The sequence below is a fragment of the Varroa destructor genome, unplaced genomic scaffold (assembly GCF_002443255.2).
Source record: "Varroa destructor unplaced genomic scaffold, Vdes_3.0 BEIS01000006.1, whole genome shotgun sequence".
NCBI lineage: Eukaryota > Metazoa > Arthropoda > Arachnida > Mesostigmata > Varroidae > Varroa > Varroa destructor.
Genome location: NW_019211459.1, coordinates 26,346,356 through 26,366,350, shown reverse-complemented (window position 1 = coordinate 26,366,350; position 19,995 = coordinate 26,346,356). Strand labels below are relative to the sequence as shown.

General features: G+C 39.0%; 3 protein-coding genes and 1 long non-coding RNA gene across 17 annotated transcripts; 2 read left to right on the top strand and 2 right to left on the bottom strand.

Moving 5' to 3' along the window:
• Nucleotides 1-1,382: 1,382 nt before the first annotated feature.
• On the bottom strand, nt 1,383-7,734 carry LOC111252577 (uncharacterized). The gene is made up of 7 exons (XM_022810727.2): nt 6,656-7,734; nt 5,847-6,048; nt 3,802-4,215; nt 3,185-3,310; nt 2,703-2,966; nt 2,304-2,435; nt 1,383-2,105 (listed from the first exon to the last, which is right to left on the bottom strand). The coding sequence occupies exons 1-7, from the start codon at nt 6,946-6,948 to the stop codon at nt 1,890-1,892; spliced, it is 1,647 nt and encodes a 548-aa protein (XP_022666462.1). The 5' UTR covers nt 6,949-7,734; the 3' UTR covers nt 1,383-1,889.
• On the top strand, nt 7,062-9,234 carry LOC147755040 (uncharacterized). Its single transcript, XR_015329732.1, has 2 exons — nt 7,062-7,200; nt 7,732-9,234. It is a non-coding gene; the product is annotated as an uncharacterized LOC147755040 (long non-coding RNA).
• Nucleotides 9,221-13,374, bottom strand: LOC111252579 (uncharacterized). 13 transcript variants are annotated; one of them, XM_022810732.2, is made up of 6 exons: nt 13,246-13,374; nt 11,257-11,417; nt 10,944-11,029; nt 10,669-10,773; nt 9,946-10,030; nt 9,221-9,595 (listed from the first exon to the last, which is right to left on the bottom strand). In XM_022810732.2, coding segments are annotated over exons 1-6 (624 nt in total). In that variant the 5' UTR covers nt 13,248-13,374; the 3' UTR covers nt 9,221-9,410. The 13 variants fall into 13 exon arrangements, with proteins under 13 accessions (XP_022666467.1, XP_022666471.1, XP_022666468.1 ...); XM_022810736.2 differs by having other exon boundaries at nt 13,107-13,246; XM_022810733.2 differs by lacking the exon at nt 13,246-13,374 and adding an exon at nt 12,795-13,100 and having other exon boundaries at nt 10,944-11,020.
• On the top strand, nt 13,244-19,886 carry wol (Dolichyl-phosphate beta-glucosyltransferase wollknaeuel). Of its 2 annotated transcripts, XM_086992169.1 has the most exons (11): nt 13,244-13,380; nt 13,740-13,895; nt 14,307-14,492; nt 15,237-15,414; nt 15,913-15,986; nt 16,173-16,307; nt 16,574-16,684; nt 17,281-17,385; nt 17,880-17,986; nt 18,105-18,162; nt 18,339-19,886. In XM_086992169.1, exons 3-11 carry the CDS (start codon nt 14,430-14,432, stop codon nt 18,507-18,509), a joined length of 1,002 nt encoding a protein of 333 aa, XP_086848295.1. In that variant the 5' UTR covers nt 13,244-13,380; nt 13,740-13,895; nt 14,307-14,429; the 3' UTR covers nt 18,510-19,886. The 2 variants fall into 2 exon arrangements, with proteins under 2 accessions (XP_086848295.1, XP_022666465.1); XM_022810730.2 differs by lacking the exons at nt 13,244-13,380; nt 14,307-14,492.
• The last annotated feature ends 109 nt before the right edge of the window (nt 19,887-19,995 follow it).

Genomic DNA, 19,995 nt, shown 5'->3' with positions numbered 1-19,995 from the left:
CAATATATTTCGGGTCCTAAAGGGTCAACCATAAAATAATGCTCGATGGTGAAGTACTATGAAACGTTGCTTAGTAACCATATGGATGAATCTGCTGAATATTGTTGCAGCGATCGGAAAAGCGCTGCCTTCGTTTAACCTTTCCAGTTGTCTTCGTTTTGGCGGATTTAACTGTATGATCAATTTGTGCAAAGTTTGATTCAAAATGAAACACCAAGACTTCTTTCATTCCCAGCTGATCTCATAATAGATAAGCGGAAAACGAACATTACGACTTACCCTTTTCACACGTACGGGTTCTCTATACGAGTCCTTTTTAGCGGAGTTGCACAGGTCAAGGATTACTGCTCATAGAAAGAACTCTATGGCATTGCGAAACTCGAAAGGATAGCCTCCGAACTAATTTTTTATTTACCGTTTTAATGCACAATAGTGCTTTAGCTTGTATTTACCCTAAAATAATCGAACCGTGGGGTGTTTACCAGCTATTTTGCATCTTGGAACCATGGAATTTTCGATTCGGATATCGTTAAACGATACTACAATGTAATACTCCGATAATCCAAACTGAGCTTGTAATATACAAATTTCAAGCGGATTTCTGTTTAACAAGAGTACGATAGGTCGTAGCATTCTAGAAAGGACCAACAATGTAAAAGATATTCTTCTTGACGCATTCAGGTGTTTTCTAAGCATAGCATTTATTGAGATTTATAACTATTATATTTTCAAATTCTGTGAGATTATGCGCCGTTACTTAGGACAAGTGTTTTCTCCCAAAAAAAAAAAAAGCTGCCTAACTTTTTTCTCAAAAATTTGTTTACTTTGCATTTCGTTCTATTTAGATTAAACTAATTTTTATTTCATAGATATCGTTTACCCTGCATAAAATTACTATGACACATTTAACGTGTTCATAAATCGGTGAAACGGTCTTCTATTCATTGACAGAGCTATTTTCGCGGTCTAGTAAAATAATCTCGTAATTGTCTAAGGAAGTGCCGGGTTTTGCGACGTTAAATTTTCTCCCAAACGAGCATGTTTGTTATATCACTTGAGATGAACCGTATGCTAAACCCTCAGACTCTAAATAAAACGCTCCAATTAAGTGTCGCCTTTTTTAGTCTGCTTAAATACTCTTTAATACACAATAAATATACACAAAATGTTTCGTTGGTCAAGAAAAAAAGCTATTCATACGCCCAGAAGGACACAGCAGCAGCCGTAAACACATCTAAACATTGACAAAATTAAGTACCAGTACAATTGTTTGGCATTATTTTTAAAAACAATTATATTTTTTTCGGTGTAAGTCAAAAAATAATCCTATTTCCCCCGCTTGACAAGGTACCACAAAAATCATGGAACAAGAGACGTCTATGTGTGCATACGAAATAAGCGTTTATCACTTTTTATTTATATATTTATTTGAATTGTTGTATGTTACTTGAGCTGAGGCTGACAATGTATTTATAATACGTTGTAAGTCTGTGTTTCTTTGTAGGATATGGAAGTTGCTGTATTAATTGAATTGGCATTGGCGCGCATTTGCCTATAATCAGACAGGCAGTCTTGTTCCTTCTGCATCTTGACAACTGCTAATAATTCATGCATGCTTGGTTTCACGCAACAAAGGTAACAGTTAAACAGATCGCAGGTTTGTCCTGTGAAAATCAAACTTCCTCGATGGGTCAAAAGAATTTTACAATAGTACGTGTAGCTCAATGAAATCTTGTTGAAAATGCAAAACGAATACCGTATTACTTGATTTCTTTGATCAGCTTGGCCATCCGACTTGAAAACCGCCGTCATCTAACCTACCCTGTTCTAGTAATAATTGTTAGGCAGACTGCTCGTGTTTCCACGTCAACCACTGTTTTTGTTTAGGGTTAGCGCAAGGTGGGTGCAACGCAGATGGCGTTTACTCTGCCTAACTCGCCACACTCCTCGCAATCGAAATCCTTAAAGTTGTATTGGATTTTGTAAAGCATTGAGTTTTCGGCCGTGTAAAAGAATAGCTGGTCGTTGAGATACAGGTTGTTGCTGATCCCGAGCTTGCACTTGGCTTTCTTACATTCTTGAGCTCCGATTGTCACTACAAATACCTGTTAAGAGCAAACAAATAGACAACGTTATATGAAATCTTTATCAGCTTTATCTATGAGCCGGGTGTGGCTAAACCATCGAAGAAACGCCTTCTGGGGTCTCTGAAATGCACAAATAGTAGACCGACGCTCTTTTTTCAAGCCCGCCACTGTAGAGGATACTTGTTACGTGTGCAAGAAAAAAGGCAAATTAGTAACCTTATCGGCGTCTCCTTGTTCGTAGAGAATGAGTACTCGTTCACTGAGGGCGACGACTCGCGGGTTGAAAAGCTTACAGTTCGTAAGCGCTGGATGAAACCGCACTGGGGGTTGCTTGAATTGACCCACCACCTAAAATCAATGTTCAGTATGAGACATACATTTGGAAGAACAAGACGCATTTAACCCACAAAAAAGGACAATCGCCATCAAAACGGGTATATGCAGGGCGATGATTTCAACCACCTAACAAGCTCGCAAATGCATCTTGACAACCTATGAACCCGCTGTAGGACAGTTCACATTGTACCGATAGATCCGTCTTTGCACAGTCTGTTCGAAAATACGTGTCCTGTTTTTCCTACTAGAAGTCTAGGAGCGTCATTATAAAAAGCGTACCTGATCGAAGTCGAGGCAGAGCAATTCGAGATTGCACGGAAAAGCTCGATGGGCGATCAGTAACGCGAGTGTGGAACCAGTTCGGTGGGAACGGTACCACGAGATATCGTGGATGACGTGTTCACTCAATGAGTAGACGAGCTCGAACATTTTCAACTGGCAGTTCCAAAGCGCTACGTGATGCTGTTGTAGCACAGCATAGATATCCCGACCGCACTGAAGTAGACTATCACATTGAGCCTCGACAAGTTGACTTGAACCTCGCTACAAACATTAACACGAATTAAGTCAAGTTATATTTATGCAAATGTACACGCTTCTGCAATTACCTGATCAAGACATCAAGATGTTAAGAAAAGTTGACCGAGCTCGGTGCTTCAAATGAGTCTTGTGAATACTATTAGCGCACATATATATGTGTATAGCTATTAATAATAATAGCTATAATATAGCTATTGTACATACAGATAAAGGAGACAGACCCCATTACTGTTCCATGGGCAGAGGTGAAGTCGGCGAGTGTCGGTTAAGACAAGCGCGTACCGGTTTGGGACGACGGCCAGATAACGAATACACTCATGGGGGATGTCGTGCGGCAGTTGCAACTCCTATGTTTCAACAACAGCGAAAAAGCAGACAGCAGATACGATAGTTGTCCTCAAATATAATTTGAAGATTAATTTGACTACGGACCAAACTATGTTGGAGAATGCTTCTCGCAGATAAATGGTCAATGTTAAATCATCAATGTAAATGCATTCTACATTTGGCGCTTATGTTTGACTTTATCTACCATATATAGTATTGTAGATACATTTACATAATTATTTACCGGATTTTGCGCTGCTTAAGAGCATAATAAGGGTTCTAAACAAGGCTCATGCATACAAAGCTGATCTTATTGAAACTATCAAACTAGTTGCGGTTAAATGGAATCGGCCTATATTTAAAAAAAGCACTTTCATTCTCCACTGTGACGATTGGTACTGCGTATTGGAAAGACTACGATAACTTTAGCAGCGTAATAAACACTCCAATAATATGTTCGTCCACCTCTCAATAGATTCTGCTTAATATATATACAAACATATATATTAACCTGATTCGATAGTTGGCGCATAAGTGTGGTACCCTCAGAAATGAGCGATCGGAGCTGGAACATCCATTCATCTTGACTGCTCAGGAGCTCACTTGTGGAGTGAGCACGCATGAGTTGGCCCGCAGTCATTTTCGCCGGAGGACCACCAAACTCCCCGCCAAATCCGTAAAGATCGTTAAGGCTACCCGACTGCCGTGTAGGTTGTTTCTGGTCTTCAAATAACTTCGTAACGCAATTGGGCGAGTGCTTGTAGATTGCATAGGCCGTTTCGGGCGCGCGTCCTAATCGTTCCAAGCTGTTCTCCAGCTCGCTGATGAGAGCGCGTACATCGTCACAGATCGTCGGCTGTTTCGATCCTGGCTGGCCGAGCTTCCAACATTGCAAGTATAATACCACAGTTTCTAGCCCCAGTTCCTAATAATTCACTCAGCCGGCGAGAGTAAATGAACTGTAATGCAGGACTCTTTTTGGGATATCATTTATTTGGTGGGTAAGATCGCATTGATAGGGTACAACAGTGATCCTGAATGAACCTGTGATTCGAATAATTATTACCAGCGTTACTATATGGATCTACGAATTCATAAACTAGGGTACGACTGGTTCAATTAACATATTATTTATTTCGGATAGAAATATGTCCGCTGCTGGCCTTCATGTACGTCTTTTGTAGTTCACTGGTTTAAGAATTGGCCACTGTGTTGCCCTTTCCGGATCGTATGTTGTTTATTTATCCTTAGGTGTGCTGCTGGAACATATTTTACGTCTTTGGGTTCACACAGGCCTAGCATAGCTTACTGGCCTGGCATCTGCTTAAACCGTCTCGAACAGACGAACCCATTCCTTGAAGGCATCCAAGTTAACCTGATGATGATGCGATTTCTGAGTTGGCTATGAGGTTACCTACACCCTGTGTTATCGTTCATAAACTAGCAATGACGCACGTTTAATGATTTGTCAAATAAAGTTCTCTCATAGAGCCCAGAACCGATTACGATCAGATTCTGACAAGGCGTGGGCTTTCTTGTGTAACACGAGGCTTTAACGTACACTATTAAAAAAATTACTTTGAACATGCCTTCTGGTTGTATTTTTAACGCACAACATTTAAATGAAAAAAGAAGACACGTAATTGTTACTATAATTCAAAGTTCTATAGTCATGAAATTCCGACTAATGTAGCTGATAAGACAGACAATTACATGCATTCAACATTATTGGTCCTTGCCTCTGGGTTAAAGTTGGCTTCATCCAATCATCTTATAATGTTTCGTGAACCGAGTCAATGCATACCTGAAATATGCGTACTATCGGCAGCCGTTTAATGCATGCACGTGCCTCCAGCCGACGTCGAATAAACATGCATAAATCGAAAACGGCCCTCATTTTCGTACAGACAGGCATAGTTCCATTAGGAACAATATCTTTGTTCATTGTTACTTTGATATGTTTAATGTAAATTAACTCAACCCAAGATAGCCTTCCCCGATACTTCAATTTTTTTTTCAAAAACGGTGGGGTTTTAGTGAAGAAAAAACGTGGGAACAAACTCCTGTAAATTTTGCTTGGAAAATTCAATTTCCATGCCATCACTATTTTGAAGATTTTAATATTAACCCGGATCTTTTTTTAACAAAAGGAAGGTCAGAGATTCCTCTTACTAAAAATATTATATTACAAAAAAAATATTTTCTCTCTTGATCTAATACTTTTAACGTTATTTTCAAAGTTTGTTTATATTTATGGTGACTGTATTTTGAGGATTCTAGACCCTTTTGAAGTTCGATTCAAGTTGCATTCGCTTAATGCCCAAGTTAATGTGAAAGTGTCGGAAATTAGAATAATTCTGCATGTGCTCCGTGGTTTTAATGGCAATTTAATTTAGGTTATTCGGTTTCCAATAATTAATGAAATAAACTCAAAACGAATATGTAGGGTACAAAACTAGTTGGCATATCCGAAATAGTTAAAAAAAATACATGAGGGTGATGCTGAAAAGGGACTTGAAGTTAGTAATATTCGGCTGGTATTCGTATTGAACTTACCTTATCAAGGCAGCATCCTCGAGCTATAGCCGGCACAAGTTTCCAGAGTTGTTCAAGTTCTAGACGTGAGAACTCCTCCGACTTGAGGACGTCTTGAAGATTCTCTTCAATAAAAGACGTCACAAAATCCGCAAGGTTCTCTAATAGAAGGTACTCCACTGCAAACAGAAGGCGCAGACAATTATCCGCGCTCACAGTAAACCTGTAAAATATATAATATATTATCACTTAGAATATTGCATGGGGTCGTATTTATGTTACCTTTAGACAAATAAACGCGTAACTGATTCCTTTAAGAATTTCTTTAAGAAGAATACATTAGAAGTGTTGAAAGTCAGTTTGTTTAGTTTGTGTGCATTTATTACACATAAAATAGTATTACTTAGTTAAATAAGTATGGTCAATCTTGGTTCATTTTGCCATTGAAAAAAATATGCTTTTCTTGCTACGCATGCTAAGATATCGTTCACATTCAGCATATGTTTTAAAGTAAACAAAAGATAAGTTTTCTACGCACTTGCTCCATATAAGCTGTCGACTAATATATATATATATATATGTGCAAAAATTCCAACGTTGCCATAATTGCCTCGTGTTCATGAATGGAGACATTTTAGCTAATGTATCGCGGAAGTTTACCACAGAATAACTATAAATAGAATAATTGAGTGTTTGAATAGCGCTTCGTATAGTAAGAATTGCAACCGTTTATTTAAATAAAATAACGTATTTATGATGTAAATCGGCTTAATCAGTTATAATAGTTCTTCTTAGTAGAGAAACGGGAGGAGAAATGGCTGTTTATTTACCTGCCATGTAGAAAATAGTTTAAGATGCCTTCTAGCGCCTCACCGTCGACATTCTCAAGTTTGGCTCGAGCATGCCGGCTCTCTGCAAAAGCGCGTGAAAATAGAGCTTCAAAAAATGGAGACCACCGTGCCAAAACCCACTGGTGGCAACGAAATTGGGCGCCGTCGTTACTTTCTAGTAGCACCATCTGGTCACGGGTGGATGACCCCGCCCGCCAGCATAGTTCCTCCAGCCAGGTAAGCATGAGGTCGCCATAGTTGTGAAACACTTTACACCAACTTGGATTCGACATATCCCAGCCGTCGTACGCAGTACCAGCAGTTCTGGCCACGAGCGCCCTTTGATCGTCGTTAGCGTTGCCTTCCTACCGCCGTTTCAAAGCCACGTCCGCTACCAGTCCAACAATCTTTATTCCATCACCGTTGCCGCCGTTGCAAGTATCAGCGATTGATGGACGACGTTTTTCACCGATCGGCAGTAATTTTTTTTCCAAACAACCTCACACTGCGTCACAATTGCACAGAAGTGATCGCCTCCCACACTGGTAAGCTATAGTCGTCTGAAAGCCATCTTTTTTTTTCGACTCTTTATTATACGATACGTAAGCCGCGTGAAAGCAAACTGGTAAATCAAGTGGTTTCTTCAAGATGCTGGATCATTTTATCTGTAGACGGTTACTTCTAGGGGCTGCAGACTATAGGTTGACTTTGTAGAACGAACCTTGCGTAGACCGCCAGCGTTCCCTGTTGACTACCACGTAACTGTTTATTTTTTTACATTTTTTGGGGGGCCCTATCTTCGTCAGAATCAGTTGTCATCCATAGCAAGAACACAGTATAGCATTGTTTGGGTATTTCTATGGATCGATATATGTCTGTAGTGCTATTAGTATTATGAAATGCTTTGATGACCACATCCAGTTTGCTCCACGCTCAAAGAGAGAATTCAATCTCTTTTGTCTCTCCAAAAACATTGATATTTGGCGATGCCTGTTGGGAAATAATAAACCTATTACTTTCTTGCATTTCTTGATAACTTCACTCGGCGGCCTTATCAATGTTCGAGTTCGGTGAAGGATTCTGTTCCATGGAAGAAACAGGGTTACGGCTGCGCTGAGTTCAACAGAAAAGCCTACCGTGGCCGCAGTAACAATACTAGCGCTGGTGGTGGCGGCAGCGAAGATACGTTGTCTTATGTTTATGTATCACGTTCGAGGAGCAGCAGCAGAAGAAACCAGCTGCAGCTTCATCAGAGCGACCACGACGACCCCCATCAACACAGCAGAACATGAATTGCTAGAACGATGGAACCGCCGCAAACTGCGCGGGACAAAACGCCCCCACGGGTGCTTTCTGTAGCCGAACTGCCACAGCTGAGAGAGGCTACGCTCGTACCAAAGAAAGAAGCGAGAAGGAGGGCATCCAGACTATCGCTCATCTATGCAGGCTACCTGTACGGCTAGATACCAGCCGCCTCCCTCTTAAGTGTATTAAACCCTTCACTCTCGAATTTTGCTTCCCTCTCTCCCTCCCCCCTTCCCTCCGCGTAAACTGTAACGACAAAATCAAATCAGACTTAACTGGAAAGAGGGAAGGGTGGAAAGGAGCAAACCTAAAGTTAACATTTTACGAGAGATATCAAGTATTGAGAAACACCTTCGAAATCGCACAATATGCTAACGATTTTTACGAGTTTCCATATATAAAAAATGATAAGTCTAGAGCGATGTCAAGCATGCAAGTCCACGAGTTTTGAATGAAGTGATAAGTGATAGAAAGAGATAGATATGATTTCATTTCAACCCTGTTTAATTGTACATTCATTACATCAACTATCTTCAAACGGAGATTCAGGCCGATCCCGTTTGTTTAGAACAAGGTAGGTAGAAATATGCTAAAGACACAAACTCCCTATATAGTGTTTGTAACTCTTGTAAACCCTGAATGGCTGCGTAATTATTCGAACCTTTGTATCTATCACACACACTTGGCGAAGATAGGGTTTGATATTTGGAAAAGACTTGCGAAATCATCGCATAGTTTACTCTGGTAAGTACTTCAGTTGAAACAGAACCGACGATACGGAACCAGCAAAAGGTAATATCGTATTCGACATGACAATAGCAAAAAGTTTAAAACTGCACCCAAGGACGACTATGGACGTTTCGTGTGAAAAGTCGGAAATTATCTTCGTTTCTTTAAGCGATGTAATGCTGGTGTGGGGAAATGCTTATAATTTCCCCATCTGTATCTATATAGGGTTGATATATTGTCATGTGTCGATGTACACAAAAAAAGGGGCCGGTTTAGACATATAGCTCTAAAAAATAACGGATCGACTGTTACTCTTCAAAATGCCATGCAATCAGCATATTAAATTACTGTCTGGGCCCCAGAGCTGGAAGGAATTGACTAGGATCATTTTTGGTTTTTTATGGCATACAGCCGAAAAAACAAAAGGTGAAGTGATTTTTTACGGAACCTGTAAATTTTATACTACCCGAACAACACTCAGGACCTAAGTGAAGAACCCGCAGCGAATAGATCAATAAACCAGACAGAGCCTTATTACTACTTTACGACTATTGTCATTTATTTCAGTACTTTGTTTTTTTTGGCTAGTCAGTGGTCTAACCAAAATACCAATGACTACTAGAATATATGGAATGTTGTATTTTTGCTAGCAGACTGTAACATGGGTATTTTCACTGACGTCTTACTTTAATATATATCAAACCATTCTACATTGCAAGATTTAGATTAAATCGCCCTGGGGAGTAATAGTTTCGTCAGCTTCCACGCGACGGAAATCTGTTTGCCCACCAGTCTTAACAAGAAGCCTAAGATTTTGTACTCGAATGTCCTGGGAGATGGCCTTACACATGTCATAGATACAGAGAGCTGCAACAGAACAGGCTGTCAAAGCTTCCATTTCGACACCTGAAACGTCATACGCGTCATTTATTTATTACAGCTGGATTGAGTCAAACTTGCTTGCCAGTCTATTTCTATGTCGAGTGTAGTACACCAGAACCACTATTTATAAACGCATTTGTTATGTAAATGGCGTCTAGTTGACCTCTTGAGTGATTCTCAAATACCCATTTTCCATTGATCCAATTAGGAAGTCGAAAAATAAAATACTTCGTTGTAACCTAATCGGAGCACAAAAGCGATCATGACTAACTGTTGTTGAAGTGCTAAACAACGGATTGGAATTAGATCAACTAATTCGAGAGCATTCAGACATAGATCCTGATACATATAATATAATGGTACCAATAACCTACCTGTTTTTCCAGTACAAGTAACAGCGGATGTGATGTTAACGCAAGATAGTTGGTCATCTAGACTCAGCGTCACCTGTTGAAACAACTTTCAAACTCATACTTATTAATTATCTTATTATACTTATTAATCGTACATATTATGCGTTAAGCAGCATTAATTACATTTTCTTTGAAATATTATTTCTCGTTTTATTCACGTGCAAGTAATCTCAACAGTTACTCCTGTTACAACAAAGCAGAGAATTACACGTGAATAAAAATTTTTTATGGAATTATAAATTGAATGATGATAAATAAATTGTGCGCACAGTGAGCTATTCATTTCAATTGAGAAATCGTCGCTCCGTGTTTGAAACATTAATTTAATGAGATTACTAATAAATTAACAACCCGTCTTGAAAGCGAAATGCCGTGATAAAACGTATATCCTGATCAGAGCGTACTTGTGCTTATTTTAGTGCTCACTAAAGCGGAAAAATAACCCCTGCCTAAGCAGATGATTTAGACGGAGCGGTGCTATCCGCCCATATCGTGCCTGTATGAAATATATAATTGACGCTGAACAAAGACAAGTGGAAATTGGTTTACCCAATGGTCAGACAGCTTTCAAATATGAGCGCCTAAACCTCTCGTTTGAAATGGCGACCTTCTAGGGGAATAATTAGGGATTTACCAGTCGAACCTTGGGTTTAACTTTTTGATGTATAATAGAAAGGGACACACCTGTGAGTGCTCTAGGTTAATAGCGTGACACAGTGGAATCAGTAAAGCAGTCTGTTTTGATGCTTGAATTCCCGCTACACGGGCCGTACTCAAGACGTCCCCCTTCTGGAAACAGTATTGTGCGTATAAGATAGCCACTTAATAATCGCTACCGCGTGATGTACCATTTTGTAACACTATAAGAATTGAATATGTATTCAATACACTTTGACACTTGTTATCCAATACTATTCATTCATTTTACTTAACTTTTCGTAACAAATTTGACATCCTACCTTAAGTTTATTTCTCTTAAGAAGATCAAATACGTCTCTAGGAAGGTCAACTCTGCATGCCGCCTCAGCTCGTCGAACTGCAATAGCTAAATAGCAAGATTTATATTGCATAAGGAAAAGAAAAATCAGCATTTTTTACGGATACTGGGAATAGGCATTAGGGCTGGTAGTTTTCCTTCTAAGTTAAATAAGTACATCAATTAATCCTTCTCAAATATGTAAAAAACACATTAAAGGGCCGTAGATCATATATAATAGATCATTTTAGAGACAGATATCTAGTGGTGCAGTACTTACTGAGACCTTAACCCACCTTTTGTTGAAACATCAACTTGAACTACTTTTCCGGCTAAGTCAACGTGCGACAATGCTGAAGAACTTGACAGAAACCTTCGCTTTAAACCTGCCACAAAGAGAAGGGCTGCTGTTCTTGCTTTGACGCAGTACATCTTATTTTTAAGAATGATATGCCACCTATATAAATCGAAAAACACATCACATATCCTCTGTGTGTCGAGTTTCACGTCTGGTACCGCCGTTAATTATTCCATTAGACGGCCGACTTTCAGCACGTATTTTATGATTAGTGAGGTTCATATGTTCTTTTTCTATAAATGTAGGCAACTTGAAGTCTTGGTTCAACAGAATACACAATGCTCTAAACGACATGTTTAGGAATACTCGCGTTCGTTGTACCAAAAGTAACATTTTTTTTCCATGACGCCTTATGTCACTGAACTTCGCTACCACTATAGATCGGGTGGCAACGGCCACTCCGTCTCCATACTGAGGTATACGTGTGCCAATTAAATTAGGCTAACTAGGTGGAAACCCTTTCACTACTTTTAAATAAGCGACGGCTTGGGTTGGCATGAAATAAAAGCCTGATGCAACCAACTCTATTCTCCACAGTTTTTTAGCGCCTCAGTGGGTACAGAAAGTATAACTTCTAAGTCTTTAGGGAGAGGTTTCAATTTCGAGTGGTCATTCAGTGAGCTGAATAGAAAACTATTGAAAAGATATTGCTTGCGTCTGTTGTCTCAGCTTTCACTCATAGAAGTATACGTTGAGCCTAAATGTTCAATCATCAACAATCTTTTACGTATAACTATAGAAACGCCTTGTCGACGAAGCTACCGTGTTGATCTGTCAAACCAGTCGTCAGACCAAAATGCATACAGTAACAGATCAAAGGTCTCGACATAGAAGGAGATAGAAGAGACATATGTAGCCGTTGATATCACAAAACCAATAGATCACACGGCACTGAAGTTCACAGTAACGAGTCTGTCTGCGTAGTTTGGTACTTTTGTAGTTATCAATGCCTTTACTCTTTCAACGCAAACTTTAGAATTTTAATTTCAGCGTGAATACTCATTGAAGCGAAAACTTATTTATATGGCCAAATGGCCAGAGCGGGCGAAAAAATGTTTGCTTCGTAGATAATTGAAAATACATATGTTTAAAAACTAACACCTATCAAGACGTACTACGCCTTCACATAGTCTGTAGATCCCACAAAATTTGCTGCTAGCGCTACGTATACAAAATGCGAGCCAATATACATACAATAATACATCTAAAGCATATACAAATTCTGCACATATTCCTGAGGCACGTCTACGAACAAAATTTATAAAACATAATTGCGATAACAGACATGTTAATTTACAAGCACCATTACGTCATGAATGGGACTAGACTAAGTGGTTCATTTATGAACAATAATTGTAATAAGCTTAAACTCAGTTATTGGAAGACGTAATCTTCCACAATAATTGAAAATAAATCACAGAGTTTCCTCTATTATTTAAGACTCCTCGCTCACAATATGTACAGCTAGCTTAGTACATTTTGCATGCCGACCCAGGTTAGAGGATTAACTAGAGGACTGGTCAGAAAGTAATTCTATCACTGTTTTTGAAGCAACCTCCAAGAACAATGCAGAAAGACTATCGTTTAGACTGTTCCATTCAAACACTCTTCCTTTGTCTCCCTTTTGGCAAGGAGACTGAGATGTGGGCTGCGAAAAGGCGCTTTTCCGTGGAGAGTGAATACACGCATCCAATGGTAGCATCCGCCGCTGTGTGTACTCCTACCAGCATACAACCGGAGTCCGAGATGATCAGTGATAATATTAAAATGAGACTACCAATCCGATACCTAGTTAGATGGCATGCGTAAGCCCTGAAGCACTTTTTGATATCCAAGCTTCTAGCCGTTTTCTCACTAGAAATCGTTTAATCGTTCTAATTTTGTGTTAAAATTCGGAACATATCTTGGTATAAGCAAATGTGCTGACATGTTGGAAAATGCGTTGGCTGCTGATTTGACAATGGTCCAGCTACTACTACATGACACCGCGTTAAAGACAATCTGGAAGCGCGCTGGAATGATGACCTTCACGTCTGATAAAAATTAGACTACTCACATTAACGTGAGCGAAATGTATTGTATATGAGCCAAGTAGTAACGGGCTCGGAGTATAGACTACTAAACAAATACAGAATGCTATTATTTATATATAAAAAAAAATATCGGTGACATTTTGCCTGTTCGTAGCTGCCTTTCGTAGTCCCCTATTTATTTTTGTCCAAGTTGCGTTTTATTAAGGTGACAATATTATGTAAACTAAATGTCTTATCTCTAAAGTGGCGTATGAAGAGCTTCTGTAACGATTCTTTATAAGGTGGACATGTGAGGCACTAGAAGTCTTCAATTTGATACCTACTCTTACTGTCTAATGTATTACGATTTCAGTTTTAATTGAGATTTCACGTTTATAATGTCTTTCAGGGAAACTTCGTTCTGATTCCGCTACGGCCGTAATTGGCAAAGATCATAGTTGGTGCAGAACGCCGCTTGCTTGTCGTCTGCTTAAGGTAGTTAACGGAAGGCCGTTAACTGGCCGACGACAGTCAGCGGTGCGAATTTTGTCAACTATCATTCAAGGTATGCTAGTAGACATCTGAATTCACGTATGTCTACAATTGGATTGGTTGTCAAAAGGACGGGGCAGCAAAGCAGGTAGAGTGCGCTGCTCCGTGGCGCTCCGTGGCGCTTGCGTCGGTAGCTGTTGTTCTACTGTATCAATCAATCAATCAGCGTGTGACAGAAGAGCGCCTTCGAATATTGCTACCCTGTAAATTTGAAGAAGTGTCGTGATTTAGCTTTTGCTATTGAAAAGAACTTGAGCATATAGTGTAGAGAAAGATATTCTCTAAAAAAGAAGTTCAATGTATATATTGTTGATAGAGTGTGCCCGTACTACTAGTGATGATTAAACTTTTTGGCAACTTTCACTTACTGAAAACTGCGCCGCATGCCTTCGCTATCGTTTTTATCATTTCACGGCTTCACCAGTTCGAATTTCGTCTAGAAAGAGACATTTCGTGTGTGATAGAACCACGGTCTCCTCGGCAGCACCACTAATTGGTGCCTGTGAAGCACCAATTACTCCATCAGAACATCAGTTGCATTGGAAGGATGTTGGACCTTGCGAGCCTCTTCTGGGCGATTATCTGTTTCGTTCTGCTCGTTCTTATCGTGGTAATCATTGATACAGCCTTGTCCTAAGTAGGAATAAATGAGATGAGGAAAAATCAATTAAATATAATTTTGAGAAGAATTTTTTAGCTTTTCGAAGGCCCTTGTCACAAAAAATAGATATAAGGATTTTTCACAGCTCAATGTATATTTCATGGGTTTAATCGGGCTTCACTGAGGTTAGGCAAATTAAATTCGATACTAATTAATAAAATAAAATGATTCAAAGATATTTGTTAATGCTAAACTTGGTTTTATCTCAAGTAAAAGTATTGACACATTATATTACATGTGCCAACAATGCATATTACTTATCTGTCTTTTATCCAAAAAAGAACTGAAAATCGAAAATTAAAAAAAAAAATGTTATTTTTTTCCTATAAATAATAACTTTGGGTCTATTTGTGCCTACACCACTATATATTTCTGTATCGATTTATGTGGGGGGTACTAGGGGTAGTACAAATTAGATATAATTTTAGCGAGGTGTATCGCAAGAATTCTAGAACAAGCTTTTACTGCATGTCACCTATATTTAAAAAACAATCAAATAAACGATCAAAATTTTACGCAGTGTTTTACATTATTTGTCGAAAGTGAATCGGGACCTAAAGTTAGAAGTTCTCTGCAGATATATACTCGGTTGTACAACATGTATTCTCTCTGATTAATCAAAATACATAATCAAAGTTTGAGCCCTGAGAAGATTTCACGAATTGAGTTTAAGTATTTAATGCGTTTCCCTAGCTTTCGGCTCTACTATATTCAACATCTTCGCGGTATCCGGATATTATCCGCTATGATGAGGAAATGTTTTTCAAAAGTGGGGAAAACCTTCTGACAAAGAAAGCCTTCCCAAAGCTCTCGGATGCACCGACCGTAAAGCTGTCCGTGATTGTTCCAGCATACAACGAAGAGCTGCGACGTGAGTAACACGCGGGAAATATTTCTTTAGTGAATTTTAATGTTTTGCGCTTCACTGAATCGATCTTGAATGATAGTTTGTAGAACAAAGAATATGTACAAATACGCGAGTTTTATTAGCTTATAAATGCTTGGGCGAAAATAAGCTTAGGAAAGGTTCTAAGCGGAAATGAAAAAGCACAAGTCGGGTGTATACGAATATGCAGGAGTCCTAAATCGAGTAAAACCTGTTTTCTTAAAGCAGCTGCTTGTCCCAGTCATCTTCATACATGGACTATCATCTCGTGTATTTGCTCAGTTATCCACGAGATACTGTGATCTGGTATGCGTAAGTTAACAGAGTAATGAGTGTCGGCCGCTTGCTCCAATAATAAAATGAGCACGATATTTTCGCCCAATGTGGAAAATGGACGACACTGTTTAAAATTCTTATATAGTGATCCTTGTTACTAATGCGATCAAACATGCCCAAATTACATAAGTGTCTTTTTATTCAAAGTTCCACCGATGTTAGACGAATGTACACAATATCTGGAGGCTCGACGAAATCAGGAAAAAGACTTCACTTACGAGGTTAGTTTGTTGAGGTTTCATTACCTGTTTTCTTAGATATTAAATAAGGAGTTTACAAAGATCTGTGTATATTAATTATATTACAACCTATAAAATCAAACAGCTAGCATGGCTAGTGTAGGATCTGTTTGTTTTCATGTGAGTTTCGTTTTATAACTTACGAGTGTCATTTTTTTTATATGTTAGATAATTGTAGTAGATGACGGCAGTCACGACCGAACGACGCAAGTGGCATTAGAGTACGCGGCGCAGCTGAGTGCACAGCGTTTCCGCGTGCTTACGTTGGTAAAAAACCGTGGCAAAGGAGGAGCAGTCAGACTGGTACGCGCCTTATACTCTTTCACCATTTACACCGATTTCTGTATTGGCATATGATTTGCTTAAAGATTTTCTTAACGATTATTAACACATTATCACAAACAAGGACTACAGTTCGCAAATATACTTTTGCCCATAATGGCAAACTATTCAGCACAATAGCAGTTATGCTATTGTGAAATGTGAAACACTGGAAAGCTTTTAAAGTAAAAACTGAGGGAAGATATTAATCGTAGCACTTTGTCTCAACTTGATATCCTGATTTTCAGGGAATGCTGAGTGCGCGGGGTGAGTTGCTCCTTTTCGCAGATGCGGACGGTGCAACGATGTTTGAAGATTATGAAAAACTAGAGGAAGTAATGGTTGCTTCGCGGTGTAAGGTATGTACTACGGAATGATTATTATATCTTTATGGATCTAGGGTGTTGTATGTGATTGTGCTATCCGCAAACTTGGATAAATAGGTACACTTTAAGTTTATGCTACGAACCCGTCTGACGTTGGGATTGGGCCTGGGAAATTTGAAGATATTTTTCTATATAGTCTTTATCATACGTGACTATATACAAGATGTGTGTATTAGTTGACTTCGTTGTATTTGGAAACTTAAAACAGTAACATACTTTGTAGCGTAGATTTAGAACTATATATATAAAGCACCTCTCGTCCAAAGTATCTGCAATATATAGTTAAAACTCGCATATGGTGTTAGTGATTAAAAACACACGATATAGCTCTTTTTCCCGCGCTCAACGCTGTTTCATAAATAAGCCTAATTATTTACATATTTTTATTTGTTTCTGTGTACAGTGCTCAATGGTTACCATAAGTCAATTTTACACTGTGTTTAATTACCGTGTTTTAATGTGAGCATTGAGTAGTACGACTTATCATTTCTTTAACAATTTTTTTCGTGTCCAAAATAATGCACCGACCGGTGTTTTAATATTTGTTGTCATGGATGCGCTTTTTTCAGACTGCATATTCAATTGTTGTCGGGTCCCGGGCTCACCTTGAAGAAAAATCGGTTGCAGAACGGACGCTGTTTCGTACAGTTCTAATGTACGGATTCCACGCTTTGGTTCGTTGATCTCTGTCAATTTAAGATGACTATCGTCAGCTTTTTTCAGCAGCAAGTGACCTAGAGCGAATGTTTTCTCAACTATTAACTACTAGAATAGAGCTTATAAGAGCTTCCTTTTATCAACCAAGAAACGTATATTTGCATTTTCAACAAACCGCATGAATATTGGGACTCGAGAAAGCTCTGTGTTGTCACACGTAATACGCCTGTTACTAAGAGGTGATTGGATTTTAATGCATGCGAGCATCATATCTATATGAGGCTCATATGTGTGTAGCCCGTTCTTCGCAATGCATCTTTTGGTTGACTATTAAAAAAGTTATCCTAGTGAGTTATCCTCGTATAAAACGATGGCAGGCGATGAGAGTTATTGAAAACACGCTTTTTATTTGATGCTGTGCTGTCCCCATACGCGGTATTTAAAGGTGGAGCAATTTCAGTATCGACGTGACCAGTCTTGTGAACTTTCATGTTGACGCTTTTATTTACAGGTGATGTTGTTTGCGGTTCGAGGAATCCGCGACACGCAGTGCGGTTTCAAACTCTTTAGCCGTGAGGCTGCTCGTGTCATCTTCACCTCCCTTCACGTACAGCGCTGGTGACTACTTCCTTGTTTCTACTTAGTCTAGGCGTATCGGATTATTTGGAAGTACATTTGGTCAACAAGCAGTATCACTCAAAATAGCTGTTATTTATTTGTACGTTCTTAACTTCAGGGCCTTTGACGTAGAAATGCTGTTTATCGCTCAACGACTCAAATTCGCTATCAGTGAGGTAAGGAGTTTGTCTTCTGTCTCATTGTTCTGCTAAACCGTAGTTAGTAAGCTCAGTTACGTTTGTAAATTATAGTGGATAGTGATTCTCCACTACGATCTGAAAGCTTAGATAGGGGCTCTGTGCGGGCGTTCAACGAATTTAGCTAACTTTCTAACTTAACTTCCATGCATTAGGTGGCAGTTCGGTGGACCGAGATTGAAGGTTCGAAAGTGACGCCATTCTGGAGCTGGGTCGAAATGGGAATTGATCTGGTGCTAATCTGGTATCGTTATCTGATCGGCGCGTGGGCTATTCGGGCGGCAGTTCCGATTAGGCACAGCGAAGAAGCCCGTAAAACCCGATGATTTGACCGTAGTAATAGACTAGTCGGCCCGTGGACAGTGAAATCAGAGATCTCTCTGAAATGGCCTAAATGAATAATTTATATATCTCGCCTTGTGCGCTTTTACAAGCTACGATTAGCCTTCGTCGTAATTTTTTACTGACCTGCTAGCTAACGTAACATCGTTGATTCAGCAGTGCGAAGGAAGCAAGATGTTTCCAAAAAATTGCAGGCTATATATACATTTTGATAAATGTGTTAAACTTTTGATGCCAGAAACTCAACACATTGGGAAATGTGTTAAGTTTCTGGCATATATTACTGAGATGCATTTCATCCGACTACACGAAGCGTTCTTTTATTCTATTCAGTTTTTTCTGATTAGGCAACTTAAAAATTACGTTGTTACAAATCATCGAGGAAGTGGCCAATGTCACATTAATTCTGAAAACTAAGTTTTGAGCCTAACTGGAATGAAAAAAAGATGTCAGGAACGGAAAAATTCGTCCAGTCTATTCCGCTTTCGTTTCATCGCAAATTCAAGCATACGTATATAAAAATTTACGGGAATTCTGTGGGAAACAATTAGCAGAATTGTTCTGCTATTTCGCATGTTCGCATCCACGATCTTTCAACTTTTTTCCGTGAAAACACTTCTATTTAACTGAAATCGTTGACACTTCAGCAGCCAGTGCCAGAGATTTATTACCATACTAAAACTCTGCATACTCTGCTGTAAAAAGTTAACATAGCGGCAATAGAACCGTCAAGCCCTATTGCTGTTATGTTAACTTGTACGAAGGTGTTCATCTGGTCAAAGCGAATATCTGAAGAGACAACGGATTTTCGCAAAAACATGACAAATAGTTTTTCTTTTGCACATACTACTAAGTCAATGTAAGGCCTTTTGCAACTTTCTCGTAAGTTACGATCGATTTGCTAAAAACTTAACTTGCCTACATTTGCAAAGTATTCAGTGCAACGGTGAATTGGTATGCAACAGACAAAGCAGTTTGTAACCAAGAAAGTTATGGCAAATTTTTCATACATTAATGGCCTCACTGATAGAACTGTTGCGGTTTACTATACATCACCTCAGTTTTACAAGTAGTATAGCTTGGTCCTGAATATTTTGCACCTATGAATTAACCTTTGCTTTAAACAATTTCCTAAAGATGCTGCACCGACTCAAGAGAGATCTCGTAACGTGTGCAAAAGAAATACGGTGAACTCGATGCATTGTAAATAGTACTGAATTTTGCAATAACTCGGTTACTGAGTACAATCGAGAAAACCAGGTATTTTGAAGTGTTATATATAACTAATAATCTATTTCTAGGATATGTATGAGTACGCTTGTTTTATAACGGGATAAATAAAAGATTAATCATGTACCGTTTCTTATTTTATTTATTACGATCGAGGTCTTATGTTGGTTCCAAAACACAGACAACCAGTAGAATTGGAATCATCAAAACGACTAGTGAATGAAACAAGAGCGATAAATA

Coding starts and splice junctions, on each gene's coding strand:
- LOC111252577 (XM_022810727.2), bottom strand. CDS start 6,948: ATGTCGAATCCAAGTTGGTGTAAAGTGTTTCACAACTATGGCGACCTC. Junction 6,049..6,655: donor AACTATTTTCTACATGGCAG/GTAAATAAACAG, acceptor TATATTTTACAG/GTTTACTGTGAGCGCGGATA. Junction 4,216..5,846: donor GAGGATGCTGCCTTGATAAG/GTAAGTTCAATA, acceptor GTGAATTATTAG/GAACTGGGGCTAGAAACTGT.
- LOC111252579 (XM_022810732.2), bottom strand. Junction 11,030..11,256: donor AGTTGATGTTTCAACAAAAG/GTGGGTTAAGGT, acceptor CTTGCTATTTAG/CTATTGCAGTTCGACGAGCT. Junction 10,774..10,943: donor TTAAGAGAAATAAACTTAAG/GTAGGATGTCAA, acceptor TACTGTTTCCAG/AAGGGGGACGTCTTGAGTAC.
- wol (XM_086992169.1), top strand. CDS start 14,430: ATGTTGGACCTTGCGAGCCTCTTCTGGGCGATTATCTGTTTCGTTCTG. Junction 17,386..17,879: donor TGTACGGATTCCACGCTTTG/GTTCGTTGATCT, acceptor TTTTATTTACAG/GTGATGTTGTTTGCGGTTCG. Junction 18,163..18,338: donor TCAAATTCGCTATCAGTGAG/GTAAGGAGTTTG, acceptor TCCATGCATTAG/GTGGCAGTTCGGTGGACCGA.